This window comes from Saccopteryx bilineata, chromosome 10, assembly GCF_036850765.1.
Source record: "Saccopteryx bilineata isolate mSacBil1 chromosome 10, mSacBil1_pri_phased_curated, whole genome shotgun sequence".
Taxonomy (NCBI): domain Eukaryota; kingdom Metazoa; phylum Chordata; class Mammalia; order Chiroptera; family Emballonuridae; genus Saccopteryx; species Saccopteryx bilineata.
The window spans coordinates 51006991-51022013 of record NC_089499.1 but is presented as its reverse complement, the minus strand read 5'-3'; the positions used below and the strand labels follow the sequence as shown (position 1 = coordinate 51022013).

General features: G+C 46.8%; 1 protein-coding gene across 1 annotated transcript in view; it reads left to right on the top strand.

Annotated features, from left to right (window-relative positions):
* TTLL3 (tubulin tyrosine ligase like 3) overlaps positions 1–15023 on the top strand; it is a 34642-nt gene that overhangs the window by 17762 nt on the left and 1857 nt on the right. The window contains 4 exon segments of the mRNA XM_066245947.1: positions 3572–3815; positions 5196–5631; positions 13542–13812; positions 14628–14854. Of these exon segments, the coding sequence (XP_066102044.1) occupies positions 3572–3815; positions 5196–5631; positions 13542–13812; positions 14628–14854 (1178 nt within the window).

Sequence of the window (15023 nt, the reverse complement as noted above, 5' to 3'; positions counted from 1 at the left end):
GATAAAGTGTTGACCTGGAACGTTGAGGTCACCGGTTCAAAACCCTGGGCTTGCCTGGTAAAGGCACATATGGGAGTTGATATTTCCTGCTCCTCCCCCTTCTCTCTCTCTCTCCTTTCGAAATTGAATAAATAAAATCTTTTTAAAAAACCCACAAATGGCCCTGGCCGGTTGGCTCAGCGGTAGAGCGTCGGCCTGGCGTGCAGGAGTCCCGGGTTCGATTCCCGGCCAGGGCACACAGGAGAGGCGCCCATTTGCTTCTCCACTCCTCCTCCTCTCCTTCCTCTCTGTCTCTCTCTTCCCCTCCCGCAGTGAGGCTCCATTGGAGCAAAGATGGCCCGGGCCCTGGGGATGGCTCTGTGGCCTCTGTCTCAGGCGCTAGAATGGCTCTGGACACAACAGAGCGACGCCCCAGAGGGGCAAAGCATTGCCCCCTGATGGGCATGCCAGGTGGATCCTGGTCGGGCGCATGCAGGAGTCTGACTGCCTCCCCGTTTCCAGCTTCGGAAAAATGAAAAAAAAAAAACCCACAAAAACTGTTAAGGACTTCTAAGATGTAGAAAACAGACTTTTGGCAGATCCTTCTAAATACTTCATCCAATACCTTGGATGAATTTGTTTATGTCTAATTGAAGCTGTTACATCTCTGGAGACTGTGGGAGACTTTCTTAGGGTGTCACTTCAAAATCAACATTGTGGTCTTTCTTTTTCTACCTTGGAAATAGTTTCGTTCGTTTTTTCCAAGTATGAAAAAATATTTTTATTATATTAAAAATAAAGATTAGACAATACAGAAAAGCAGAAGAAAGCAGAGCCACCTTGACTTCACTGAGATGATTACTGTAACCTCTTGGTGTATTTCTTTCTACAATTCCTTTGATGCATTTGGAGAGAGAGGTATTTATTTTATTTTAAATAAAAGCATACTATGCTGTAGCCTCCTTTTTTAAAAATAATTTTCTATATCAATTAGTATTATTTATTCTTTGCATAGTTCTTTTTTCTTAACAATAGATCTTGGGGATCACCCTATTTTAGTACATCTAAATCTGCTTTTTTCTCTGTTTCTAACTTATTGTTATGGACACTTTAAAAATACACAAACTAGCAAAAATAACACAATGAGTTCCTGTGTACCTAGCATGAAATTTAAATTTTTTCTCTCTGTTTTTAGAAAAATTTAGTTGAAATGTATATATAATATACCTTATTGAAAAGGGTACACGTTTTGAGTATACAAGTCAATGAGTTGTCACATTTGAGGAAATAGCACCCAGGTCATGAAATAAAACATTACCTATACTGGACCCCCACCCACATTTCCTCCCAGTTTCTACCTCCCCACAATGATGATCCCTATTCTGATTTTTTTTTAAATTTTTTTTTTTACAGAGACAGAGAGAGAGAGACAGAGAGAGGGATAGGTAGGGACAGACAGACAGGAATGGAGAGAGATGAGAAGCATCAATCATAAGTTTTTCGTTGCGACACCTTAGTTGTTCATTGATTGCTTTCTCATATGTGCCTTGACCACAGGCCTTCAGCAGACGGAGCGAGTAGCCCCTTGCTCGAGCCAGCAACCTTGGAAGCTGGTGAGCCTTGCTTAAACCAGATGAGCCCACGCTCAAGCTGGCGACCTCGGGGTCTCGAACCTGGGTCTTCCTCACCCCAGTCCGACGCTCTATCCACTGTGCCACCGCCTGGTCAGGCCCTATTCTGATTTATAATACCATAGATTAGTGTTACCTGTTTGTGAACTTTATACAAAAGTATATTATGTACTCATACCTCGTTCTGTTTTACAGCTGTGTAGTCTAATCTTGTTTGGCTGTACTGTCACAGATTTACCTAATCCTTTTCTGATGGGTGTTTAGATAGCTGCCAGTTTTTCCCCTATTTGTTTATAGATTGATTGCTACTATAAACAACACTAATGAACATCCTGTACAGAGATCTGTGGCCTTTCCATTTATTTCTAGATAAATTCCTAGAAATGAAATTGCTGAGTCAAAGGGCATGAACAGTCTCAATCTTTTTTACACAATGCATCATGTTTTGGGGAATCTTGGTGATCAGTCTGGTCATTTGAGAAAGGATCTGGCTTGGTAACCAGTCACAAAACATTCTGTGTCATTGGCAGGAGATCAGATTGTTTGGGGACCAAACAGTGAAGGAACGAGATTGATTTGTGAGTGTGTGGTATGTGGTTTGCAATGCAATTCTGATATTTATCAGCATTAAAATGATGCCTTATAAGATACTTAACTTCACTAAGCCCTGGCCAGGATAGCTTGGTTGGTTAGTGTCATCCCAAAGCACATAGGTTGCCAGTTCAGTCCCTGGTCAGGGCACATACAGGAACAGGTCAATGTTCCTGTCTCTCTCTCTCTATCTCTCTCTCTCTCTCTCTCTCTCTCTCTAAGGAAAATAAAAAAGATACTTCACTAGTTATAAAAAAGATAAAATTAAAATAAGATACCATTTTCTACCCAGGAGAATGGTGCAAATAAATAATCAGCAGTGTTGAGTAGGATGTGGGCAAACACAATATCATATGCTCTGCTGAGAGTGCAGATCATTGGCAATATAAATGGAAAAACACACATGCCCTGGAGCCAGAAAATCTACAGCTAAAAATTTATTGTATAGGTGACTAATAATAATAGTATGAGTTAACACTTACTGAATTTTCACCATATGCCAAGCACTATTCTAAATCTTTAACATGTTTAAATGTGTAGAATCCTATGAAACAGGCACATGTAGACTCTCCCACAACCTGGAAGGATATGCATAGAACCTGGAGGCCACAGTTGGCTGCCTCTGAGGAAGGAGACATAATCTTTTTTTGTACTGTCTACTTTGGTTTCTTGTTTTATATTATTAATTATATTGAAAAAAACTAATCAAAGTCATATGTGCATACAGTTAAAAATGAATTCCAGTGCTGTTTGAATTTTTATTCATGTATATATTCTTTTTCAATCAAACTTGACTTTTTCTTTATTTTAATGAGAGAGGCACAGAGGGAGACAGACAGGAAGGGAGAGAGATGAGAAGCATCAACTCATAGTTGTGGCACTTTATAGTTGTTCATTGATTGCTTTCTCATATGTGCCTTGATTGGGGGGCTCTAGCTAAGACAGTGACCCCTTGCTCAAGCCAGCGACCTTGGGCTTCAAGCCAGTGACCTTTGGGCTCAAGCCAGCAACCAGGGATCATGTCTATGAATCCATGCTCAAGCTGGTGTCCCTGCACTCAAGGTGGTGAGCCTGCGCTCAAGCATGATGAGCCCGTGCTCAAGCCAGCTACCTTGGGGTTTTGAACCTGTGTCCTCAGCATCCCAGGTTGACACTCTATCCACTGCACCACTACCTAGTCAGGAAAAACTGACTAATTTTAAATCCTTAGCAGATTTTCAACTTTTCCAAAGGCAACAGGGTTCTGATTGAGGCAGGCATCCCTACCCACTTAGCCCTATCATTTTTATGGAGATGAGAACTCTGGTGAGCTGTCCATGGTCCTCAGCCCAAGCCTGACCTGGTCCCTGATCACCCTATTTCTCCCTTAGGAATCATGTGCATGGACCACCTGGAGGAGATGCTTAAACTGGTGGACGGCAACCCCATGATGATGAAGGATGGCAAGTGGGTTGTGCAGAAGTATATTGAGCGGCCCCTGCTCATCTTTGGCACCAAGTTTGACCTGAGACAGTGGTTCCTGGTGACTAACTGGAACCCACTTACTGTGTGGTTCTACCGCGACAGCTACATTCGCTTTTCCACACAGCCCTTCTCCCTGAAGAACCTGGACAAGTGAGCCCCGCCACTTACCTCCCATTAGCTCCAGGTCTAGTTGGGGAATTGGCAAGGAACAAGCAATTCTTGTGCAATGCTGGGCTCCAAACACAGACTCTGCAGGCAGAGAGGCAGGCCCTCCACCCAGCCATCATCCTTCCACCCACCAGATACATACTGAGTGTGTACCCTGTGCCATTCTCTGTTCCAGGCACTTGGGACACAATAGTGAACAAAATAAGAGCCAGCTCTCGTGAGATCACAGTCTAGCAAGGAGAAACAGAAAAGCAATGAACATAATAAGTAAAATAATCAAATAGGCTAAAAGGTGATATGAAAAAGGAAGAATGGAGAGCAGGATAAAAGGGGTGGGTCAGGAGAAATTTCATAAGAGAGAGGCAATTACAACATCATTAACTTGGGTGAAAGGAAACCTGTCTGAGCCCTGGATTCAAATTCCATCTTTGTGGCTTCTGAGCTGTGTGACTTCGGTCAAGTGAAAACCCACTTAAGCTTCAGTTTCCACATCTGAAGAATGGAAGTACCATGAAACTCATAGCTGTCAACAAAGCACAACTTACAAAGTGCTTTGTAAGTGGCAGGTGCTAAGTGCATTACCCAGTGAAATGGGTACTGTACTCCCATTTTTTTTAACAGAGACAGAGTCAGAGAGAGGGATAGATAGGGACAGACAGACAGGAACGGAGAGAGATGAGAGATGAGAAGCATCAATCATCAGGTTTTTGTTGCGACACCTTAGCTGTTCATTGATTGCTTTCTCATATGTGCCTTAACTGTGGGGCTACATCAGACCGAGTAACCCCTTGCTCGAGCCAGCGACCTTGGGTCCAAGCTGGTGAGCTTTGCTCAAACCAGATGAGCCCACGCTCAAGCTGGTGACCTCGGGGTCTTGAACCTGGGTCCTCCGCATCCCAGTCTGACGCTCTATCCACTGTGCCACTGCCTGTTCAGGCTGTATCCCCATTTTTATAGATGTGAAAGGAGCACTAGGATTAAACGACTTGCCTAAGATCTCACAATTAGTTGGTGGCGAAGATAGGATTTGAGCACACATCTTAGTGAATATAGGTCTTATACTCTTACCCACCTTCCAGGCACTGGAAGGGTTAACTGACACTATCCCCAAAGCACTTAGCACTGTGTTCTCCACAGTTAGTGCCCTCAAAAGAGGTCCTGAGAGATAAGGTTCGTTTTAATAGTCTAAACTCTAGATGAATGTTATGGACCACAGGTCTTTGTCCTCTCCAGCAGGACCCCATTTCAAGTTAAAGAGTCCATGGTGGCCTAGGGCTGGATCCAGGCTTTGCCTGCCTTCCCCAGGCTTGGGTGGGATGAGCAAAGGAGCCCAGACCATCAGCTTTTTGCCCTCTACCCCAGCTCAGTGCACCTGTGCAACAACTCCATCCAGAAGCACCTGGAGAATTCACGCTATCGGCACCCGCTGCTGCCCTCAGACAACATGTGGTCAAGCCAGAAGTTCCAGGCCCACCTGCAGGACATGGGGGCCCCAGATGTTTGGTCCACTGTCATGGTGCCTGGCATGAAGTCCGCAGTGATCCATGCTCTTCAGACCTCCCAGGACACCGTGCAGTGTCGGAAGGCTAGCTTTGAGCTCTATGGTGCGGACTTTGTGTTTGGCGAAAACTTCAAGCCCTGGCTGATTGAGATCAATGCCAGCCCCACCATGGCGCCCTCCACGTGTGTCACTGCCCGGCTCTGTGCCGACGTGCAAGCCGACACCCTGCGCGTGGTCATTGACCGGCGGCTGGACCGAAATTGTGACACAGGAGCCTTTGAGCTCATCTACAAGCAGGTAGGTGAGGTGGCCAGGCCCAGACAGGACCCCAGAGAGTCCTGCCTCCTTCCAGGCAGCCCCATAGTGAAGCATAAAGCACTGCAGTCAGACCCAGTTCAAATCCTGGTCCTGTCAGTGATTTAGTTCATCTGTTTTCTCATCTTTAAGGTGGAGAAGCTACTACCTTCTTTTTCATGGGGTTTGAGAGGATGAAATGAGTTACTTCATGTGGGTAATATTTTTAGAGAGATATGTAGCACGGTATTCCTAAACCTCCCTGGGTTCAAATCTCTGCTCAACAATACAAACTGTGTGACTTTGAACAATTTCCTAATCTCTAGGAAGAAGGGAGGGGGGGGTCTCAGTTTCCTTATCTGTAAAGCGCAAATGAAAACAGTACTTACCTCATAAATTTGTGAGAATTAAATGAGTTGAAAGCATGTTAGAATATGCCTAGCACATACTAAATGCTACAGAGGTTTTAGCTGTTGTTGTTATTACCTAATAAGGTTAGGTGTCTCATGATAATTGGTATTACCTGTACAGTGCCTGGATATATAGTAAATCCGTTAGTGAAAGTCGCTGCTGCTGTTCTTATAGACACTCCCACCCAAAAGGATAGTAAGGATGGGAAATACACAGGAATCATTGGTCCATGCAAATTCTGAAATCCAGCCTTAGCATACATTTCTAGTTTTGCTAGTAAGACCCACTGTTACTTCCTAGGAGTTCTCCATGGCTCTTGCTTCCATTCATTGGGATCTCAGTTCAGCTTGGATTCATCCTTCCTTTTTCATGAACATTCTCAATAGTTCTTAGTCTGTTATCTGCTCTTAGAAATTTGGGAGTACAAAAACGTCTTTCGCCTGACCAGGTGGTGGCGCAGTGGATGGAGCGTCGAACTGGGATGCGGAGGACCCAGGTTCGAGATCCCGAGGTTGCCAGCTTGAGTGCGGGCTCATCTGGTTTGAGCAAGGCTCACCAGCTTGGACCCAAGGTCACTGGCTCTAGCAAGGGGTTACTTGGTCTGCTGAAGGCCCACGGTCAAGGCACATATGAGAAGGCAATCAATGAACAACTAAGGTGTCGCATCATGCAACGAAAAACTAATGATTGATGCTTCTCATCTCTCTGTTCTTGTCTGTCGGTCCTTGTCAATCCCTCTCTCTCTGTCTCTGTTAATAAATAAATAAAATAAAAAATAAAATTAACACCTTTAATTTTTTTTATTTATTTACTTTTTTAGATTTTACTTAGTCATTTTTATTAGAGAAAGAGGGGAGAGAGAGAGAGGAAGAGATAGAGAGAGAACAGGGGGAGGAGCAGGAAGCATCAACTCCCATATGTGCCTTGACCAGGTAATCCCAGGGTTTTGAACCAGCGACCTCAGCATTCCAGGTTGATGCTTTATCCACTGCGCCACCACAGGTCAAGAAATTAACACTTTTAAAACAAAACCTCTTTCATTTCATATTGCATCTGTCCCAAGTTTATATTTTTATTTATTTTTTTATTTGTGACATTTGGTTTATATTTTTATTTTTTGTATTTTTCTTAAGTGAGAAGTGAGGAGGCAGAGAGACAGACTTCCACATGCACCAGAACTGGGATTCACCTGGCAAGCCCACTAGGGGTTGATGCTCTACCCATCTGAGGCCATTGCTCCATTGCAACTGGAACCATTTTAGTACCTGAGGCAAGGCCATGGTGCCATCCTCAGCACCCGGGCCATCTTGCTCCAGTGGAGCCTTGACTGTGGGAGGGGAAGAGAGAGATAGAAAGAAAGGAGAGGGGGAAGGGTGGAGAAGCAGATGGTCGCTTCTCCTATGTGCCCTGACCAGGATTCGAATCCAAGACATTCACACACAGGACCAGCACTCTACCACTGTTCCAACTGGCTAGGGCCTAGCCAGCGACCTTTGGGCTCAAGCCAGCAACCATGGGGTCATGTCTATGATCCCACACTCAAGCCAGCAAGCCTGTGCTCAAGCTGGTGACTTTGGGGTTTTGAACCTGGGTCCTCTGCGTTCTAGTCTGATGCCCCAGTCCAATGCTCTATCCACTGTGCCACTGCCTGGTCAGACCAAGTTGATAATTTAATTTAATTTAATTAATTATTGTTTTGTGACAGAGACAGAGAGAGAGGGACAGACAGGGAGAGAGTTGAGAAGCACCAATTCTTTGTTGTGGCACCTTAGTTGTTCACTGATTGCTTTCTCATATGTGCCTTGACCGTGGGGTTACAGCAGACCAAGTGACCTCTTGCTTAAGCCAGTGGTCTTGGGCTCAAGCTGATGAGCCTTGCTCAAACCAGATGAGCCTGCGCTAAGCTGGTGACCTCGGGGCTTCGAACCTGGGTCCTCCACATCCCAATCCAACACTCTATCCACTGTGCCATTATCTGGTCAGGCCAAGTTGATAATTTTTTTTCTTTTTGTATTTTTCTGAAGCTGGAAACGGGGAGAGACAGTCAGACAGACTCCCGCATGCGCCCGACCGGGATCCACCCAGCACGCCCACCAGGGGCAAAGCTCTGCCCACCAGGGGGCGTCGCTCTGCCGCGACCCGAGCCACTCTAGTGCCTGGGGCAGAGGCCAAGGAGCCATCCCCAGCGCCCGGGCCATCTTTGCTCCAATGGAGCCTTGGCTGCGGGAGGGGAAGAGAGAGACAGAGAGGAAGGAGGGGGGGTGGTGGAGAAGCAAATGGGCACTTCTCCTATGTGCCCTGGCCAGGAATCGAACCCGGGTCCCCCGCACGCCAAGCCGACGCTCTACCGCTGAGTCAACCAGCCAGGGCCCAAGTTGAAAATTTTAAAAGTCTTTGTTTCACCTTGGCTGGTTGGCTCAGTGGTAGAGCGTTGGCCTGGCGTGCAAGAGTCCCGGGTTCAATTCCTGGCCAGGGCACACAGGAGAAGTGCCCATCTGATTCTCCACCTCTCCCCCTCTCCTTTCTCTCTATCTCTCTCTTCCCCTCCCGCAGTCAAGGCTCCACTGGAGCAAGATGGCCCGGGTGCTGAGGATGGCACCATGGCCTTGCCTCAGGTACTAAAATGGTTGCAACAGAGCGATGCCCCAGATGGGCAGAGCATTGCCCCCTGGTGGGCATGTTGGGTGGATCCCGGTCGGGTGCATGCGGGAGTCTGTCTGACTGCCTCCCCATTTCCAACTTCAGAAAAAATACAAAAAAAATAAAAAATTAAAGCCTTTGTTTCTTTTTTTTAATTTTATTTATTTATTTATTAGTGAGTGAAAGTCAGAGACAGGCAGGAAGAGAGATGAGAAGCATCAACTTATAGTTGCAGCACCTTAGTTCATTGATTGCTTTCTATTTTTTTAAAAATGTTTATTTTATTGATTTTAGAGAGAGGAAGGGAGAGAAAGAGAGAGGGATAGAAACATTGCTCTGTTTCTGTATGTGCCATGACCAGGAATTGAACCAAAAACCTCTGTGCTTTGGGATGATACTCTTAACCAACCAAGCTATCCGGCCAGGGCTGATTGCTTTCTTGTATGTGCCTTGGTCCCAGGGTCTCCAGCCAAGCCAGTGACCCCTTGCTCAAGCCAGCGATCTTGGGCTCAAACCAGTGACCATGGGGTCGTATCTATGATCCCACACTCAAGCCAGCAATCCTGTGCTCAAGCTGGTGAGCCTGCGCTCAAACTGGTGCCCTCACGGTTTTGAACCTGGGTCCTCAGCATCCCAGGCCAACGCTCTATCCACTGTGTCACTGCCTGATCAGGCAAACTTTTGTTTCTTATATATCAATTTATAATCCATTCTATTATACAAAAGCCATGTCCACAAATCTAAGAGCTCTTCTCTCTTCTGTGAGACTGCTGTAGCACACAGCCCTCAAAATTATAGAAGCCCTGCTATTTAGCAGACCTCTGCTATCTCCAAATGTGTTAGAGATTGAAACATAAGACCTACAGGTAAGCCTTTGGGATGCTTAAAAGATTTGTAGCTACTTTTTAAAGGGTCTCTCTGGCATGACTTAGATGTCTCTGAAATTTTGTTACTGTTTTTAAAAATTGAGATGTAATTGATATAACATTATATTCATTTCAGTTGTACAACATAGTGATTTGATATTTGTATGTATTGTGAAGTGATCAGCACAATAAGTCTAGTTAACATTCAGTACCACATGTAGTTAGCAAATTTTTTCTTGTGATGAAAGCTTGAAGATCTATTGTCTTAGCAACTTCCAAATATACATCACAGTATTATTAATTATAGTCTCCATGCTATACATTACATTCCCATGACTTATTTATTTTTATAACTGGAAATTTAAACCTTTTGACCACCTTCACCCATTTCACTCATTCCTTCATCCTCCCATCTCTGGCAACCACTCATAGATACATTCTCTGTATCTATGAGTTCAGTTGTTTTGTTTGATTTTGGGTGGTTTTTTTTTTCTTTTTTAAAGATTCTACATATAAGTGAGCTCATATGGAATTTGTTTTTCTCTGTCTGACTTATTTTACTTAGTATAATGCCCTTAAGGTCCATCCATGTTTGTTGCAAATAGCAAGATTTCCTTCTTTTTATGGCTGAATAATATTCCATTGTGTGTGCGCGCGCGCGCACCACATTTTTGTTATCCATTTCTTTCTTTTTTTTTTTCTTTCTTTTTCTTTTGTTTTTTCTTCTGAAGCTGGAAACGGGGAGAGACGGTCAGACAGACTCCCGCATGCGTCCGACCGGGATCCACCCGGCACGCCCACCAGGGGCGAAGCTCTGCCCACCAGCGGGCGACACTCTGCCCCTCAGGGGCATCACTCTGCCGCGACCAGAGCCACTCTAGCGCCTGGGGCAGAGGCCAAGGAGCCATCCCCAGCGTGCCCGGGGTCATCTTTGCTCCAATGGAGCCTTGGCTGCGGGAGGGGAAGAGAGAGACAGAGAGGAAGGAGGGGGGGTGGTGGAGAAGCAAATGGGCACTTCTCCTATGTGCCCTGGCCAGGAATCGAACCCAGTTCCCCCGCACACCAGGCCGACGCTCTACCGCTGAGCCAACCGGCCAGGGCCTGCATATATATTTTTGAGTTAGCATTTTGCTTCCTTTGAATTAATGCCCATAAGTGAAATTTACTGGATCATATGATAGTCCTATGCCACCGCCTTGTCAGGCGCCATTGGTATTTTGATAGAAATTGCATTGAATCCATAGATTGCTTTGGCTAGTATAGCCACTTTATTTATTTATTTATTTATTTATTTATTTATTTATTTATTTAGTGACAGAGACAGATAGGGACAGACAGGAAGGGAGAGAGATAAGAAGCATCAGTTCTTCGTTGTGGCTCCTTAGTTCTTTATTGATTGCTTTCTCATATGTGTCTTGACCAGGGGGCTGCAGCAGAGTGAGTGACCCCTTGCTTAAGCTAGCAACCTTGGGCTTCAAGCCAGCGGCCTTTGGGCTCAAGATAGCGACCCCACGCTCAAGTCGGATGAACCTGCACTCAAGCTGGTGACCTTGGGGTTTCGAACCTGGTTCCTCTGCATCTCAGTCCGATGCTCTATCCTCTGCACCACTACCTGGTCAGGCAGTATTATGAACACTTTAACAATATTAATTCTTCCAACCCATAAACACAAAATATCTTCCCATTTATTTGTGTCTTAATTTCTTTCCTTAGTTTTTGGTGTACAGGTCTTGCACCTTCTTGGTTAAATTTATTCCTAGGTGTCCTTTTTGATGCTTTTTTATGTCTTTTAATCTAGAACAGCCCCATTGCCCCCCAAACCCCAGTTTGGATCTTTTGAAGGAACCAGGCTGATTGTTTTGTAAAACTGTCCCACATTCTGGGTTTATCTGATTGTTTCTTTGGGGCGGTTTTTATCTTCTGTTATCTGAATATCCTGTAAACTAGAAGTTAGGTCAAACAGCTTGATGAGGTTCAGGTTAACATTTTTGACAAGACCACTTGAGAGGTGATGTTGGGTACCTCATACAGTGGCAAAAAGCACACACTGTCACAGCGTCTCACAATTAATGATGCCAAGCCTGACCATGGGGTTAAGGTAGTGGCTACCAGATCTCTCCATTGTAAGCTGTATCCTCCTCTTTGCAATGATCAGTTGTTTTGTAAGATGATACTTTGGCCCTGTGCAAATGATACATTTTCCTGTCATCCTACTCGTTTTGATACCCAGTTTAATTTTTGCCTTTTGTATTAGTTACAAAATGGTAAGTTTCTGATTCTCTGTTTCCTTCTCCATTTATTACCTGATTCTTCTCTAAAGATGAGCTTTTTCTAGTCGGACTTTTCAGAAACTCTGATATCTGGATTTTTTATTTTTATTTTTGTATTTTTCCGAAGCTGGAAACAGGGAGAGACAGACAGACTCCCGCATGCGCCCGACCGGGATCCACCCGGCATGCTCACCAGGGGGCAATGCTCTGCCCCTCCGGGGCATCGCTCTGTTGCAACCAGAGCCACTCTAGCGCCTGGGTCAGAGGCCAAGGAGCCATCCCCAGCGCCCGGGCCATCTTTGCTCCAATGGAGCCTCACTGCGGGAGGGGAAGAGAGAGACAGAGAGGAAAGAGAGGGAGAGGGGTGGAGAAGCAGATGGGTGCTTCTCCTGTGTGCCCTGGCTGGGAATCGAACCCGGGACCCCTTGCACGCCAGGCTGACGCTCTACCACTGAGCCAACCGGCCAGGGCTTGATAGCTGGATTTTTAACAAGCTCCAAATGACCCTGTTTAGATGGATTTTAATCAGGATACTGTGATGACAGAGAAAACACCTCAAACTAGTTCTGAGTGAAAAGAAGGGGTTTTAGCAAAACACAAGGAGCTCTCCTGGAGCCTACCTGTAAGATGTACAGCCTGGCTTTTTTTTTTTAATTATTTTTATTTATTTATTCATTTTAGAGGGGGGCGAGAGAGAGAGAGAGAGAGAAGGGGGGAGGAGCAGGAAGCATCAACTCCCATATGTGCCTTGACCAGGCAAGCTCAGGGTTTTGAACCGGCGACCTCAGCATTCCAGGTTGACGCTTTATCCACTGCGCCACCACAGGTCAGGCGTACAGCCTGGCTTTATAGGAACTGAAATTACACAGGAGCAATTTCTCTGCCTCCCTGTGCATATCTGCTACTTCATCCCCTCCACAGAATGCCATCTTTAAGCTCTTAGTTTCTGCTTCCATGTAACTTGGGTTCACATGATGCTCTAGGCAGGTTCTAAGTCTCTTATATGTCTGGATGTCATAACTCAACTTCTCTCTGCAGAGAATCCAGTTCCACTCAGGAAGCTTCCCATTGGAGTGGCCTGTGGAGTAGAGAGAGCCTCACATATACCAGCAGGGGCCAGGGCATTTTAGAAGGGCAAGGGCATGGAGAGGTGGTAGTGGAGGTGTGGGTGAGACTACCTGGCCTTTCTGCGTTACTAATCCTAGGGGCTCGGTGACACTCTAGGGCAGCGGTTCTCAACCTGTGGGTCGCGACCCCGGCGGGGGTCGAACAACCAAAACACATTTGTCGTTCGACCCCCGCCAGGGTTGCGTCCCACAGGTTGAGAACTGCTGCTCTAGGGACTGATTTAGGCCTCCAGGGCCAGACCCCTGCAGGGGTCTCCGAACTTTTTACACAGGGGCCAGTTAACTGTCCCTCAGACCATTGGAGGGCTGCCAAATACAGTGGTCCTCTCACTGACCACCAATGAAAGAGGTGCCCCTTCCAGAAGTGCAGTGGGGGCTGGATAAATGGCCTCAGGGGGCCGCATTGTGGCCCGCGGGGCAGGCCGTAGTTTGGGGATGCCTGCTTATCGGATAGAGGTAGGCTTCCCCTTTCTGAGCTCAGAAATGTCTCCTAACTAGGTGTCCCAGAAACTAATACCATCCATCTCTGCCCTGTCCCTTAGGTATAAAATTCCATCAGTACTGTCTGAGCAGGCCTTGTCTCCCTTTCTTCCTCATAGCCTGCTGTGGAGGTGCCCCAGTATGTGGGTATCCAGCTCTTAGTAGAGGGCTCCACTATCAAGAAGGCCATGGCGATGTGTCACCGGCGGACAGGGGTCCGCACAGCACTCCCTCACCTGCTGACCCAGCGAGGCTCTGGGGAAGGCAAGGACACGGAGACCCTTATCCACATGTCAGCTCCTGGGAAAGTTCCTGGGGCCAGGAGCGTGGAGCACACTGAGAAACTAGACTCTGCTGTCACTACATCGATCTCTGGGAAGAGGAAGAAAGGCAAGGCAAAAAGTGCTATAGCTCTGGTCCACCCCAGTATCCAGAAGTGGGAGCCCCCCAGCACAAGGAAGAGCTGCATTTTCACCATGACCTTTGCTAGTGGGGATAGGCAACCCCACCCCTTGAATAGATTGCCATTGAGAAACCAGACCCTGAGTAAGACCATTCCCCCCAAACACCCCAGAGTCCCAAGGCAATTTCTTCCTGCTCTCCAAGCCCCCCTAACCACCTGAATTTGCCCCTTACTCTCACCCCACCAAAGAGCCACCAGTAGCAAGTAAAAGCCAACACTTGCAAAGTGTTTTATATAAATACACAACCAAATGAGTATTGTCCCCTCCAAAAGAGTCATCCTGCAAGGTAGTTATTTCAAAGGTGCCAGGACTCATTCCCAGGTAGAGTTCTCTCCAGAGCCCAGATCTCCCTGCCACAGTGTGCTGCCTTGGCCTCCATGCAAAGTTGCCTCTGGGAGAAAGGAACTTTGCTACCTAGCCAGCTCTTGTAGTTCCTCACAACCTAGTGAGATAGGTACTATTATCCTCATTTTCCAGGTGAGGTATCAGGAAGTTTCAGGAAGTTGCCCGAGGTTGCACAGCTCAGAAGGGGTAGAGATGGGATGCAGACTCAGGTCTGTTGGACTCCAAACCTTGTGTCCTCCCCATGACCTCTGGAGGAGGAACTGGGAGGGCTCCATCTGTCTTCATATGCCCCAGCCTTCATCTTCCCCCACTTCCTGCTACACACACACCCCTTGAGGGGTAGCTGATCAACCTTGGGTCCTCCCCAGGCCTTCACAGTGCCTCTTACTCCCACAGCCCCTTACCACTTCCCCAGCCTCCGCACCAAGGCCTGGCTACCTTCTGTCCATGTGCTCCAACCCCAGGGGCAGGTCCTCAGACTGCAGCACAGCAAGCTGGTGGGCTCTAAGGCCCTGGTGACTACAGGCAAGGCCTTGATGATTCTACCTACCGCCAAGGTTTTGCTTTCCCTCCCACCTAACCCTGAACTCAAGCAGGCACCCACTGTCCTGAAACCAAGAAAGGTGGGCCTCAGACTATGACTTGTACCCTGGTGGGCAGTGCTGAGTGCTTGGGTCAGGGCTGGAGGGCACAGGCAGAGGGCAGCTCCGAGGCTGGCTGGAGCCCCAGGGGAGGGCTAGTTTCCCTCGGAATTCCCTTCCTGGACAAATTCCTGATTGTGTCTTCCCCTTC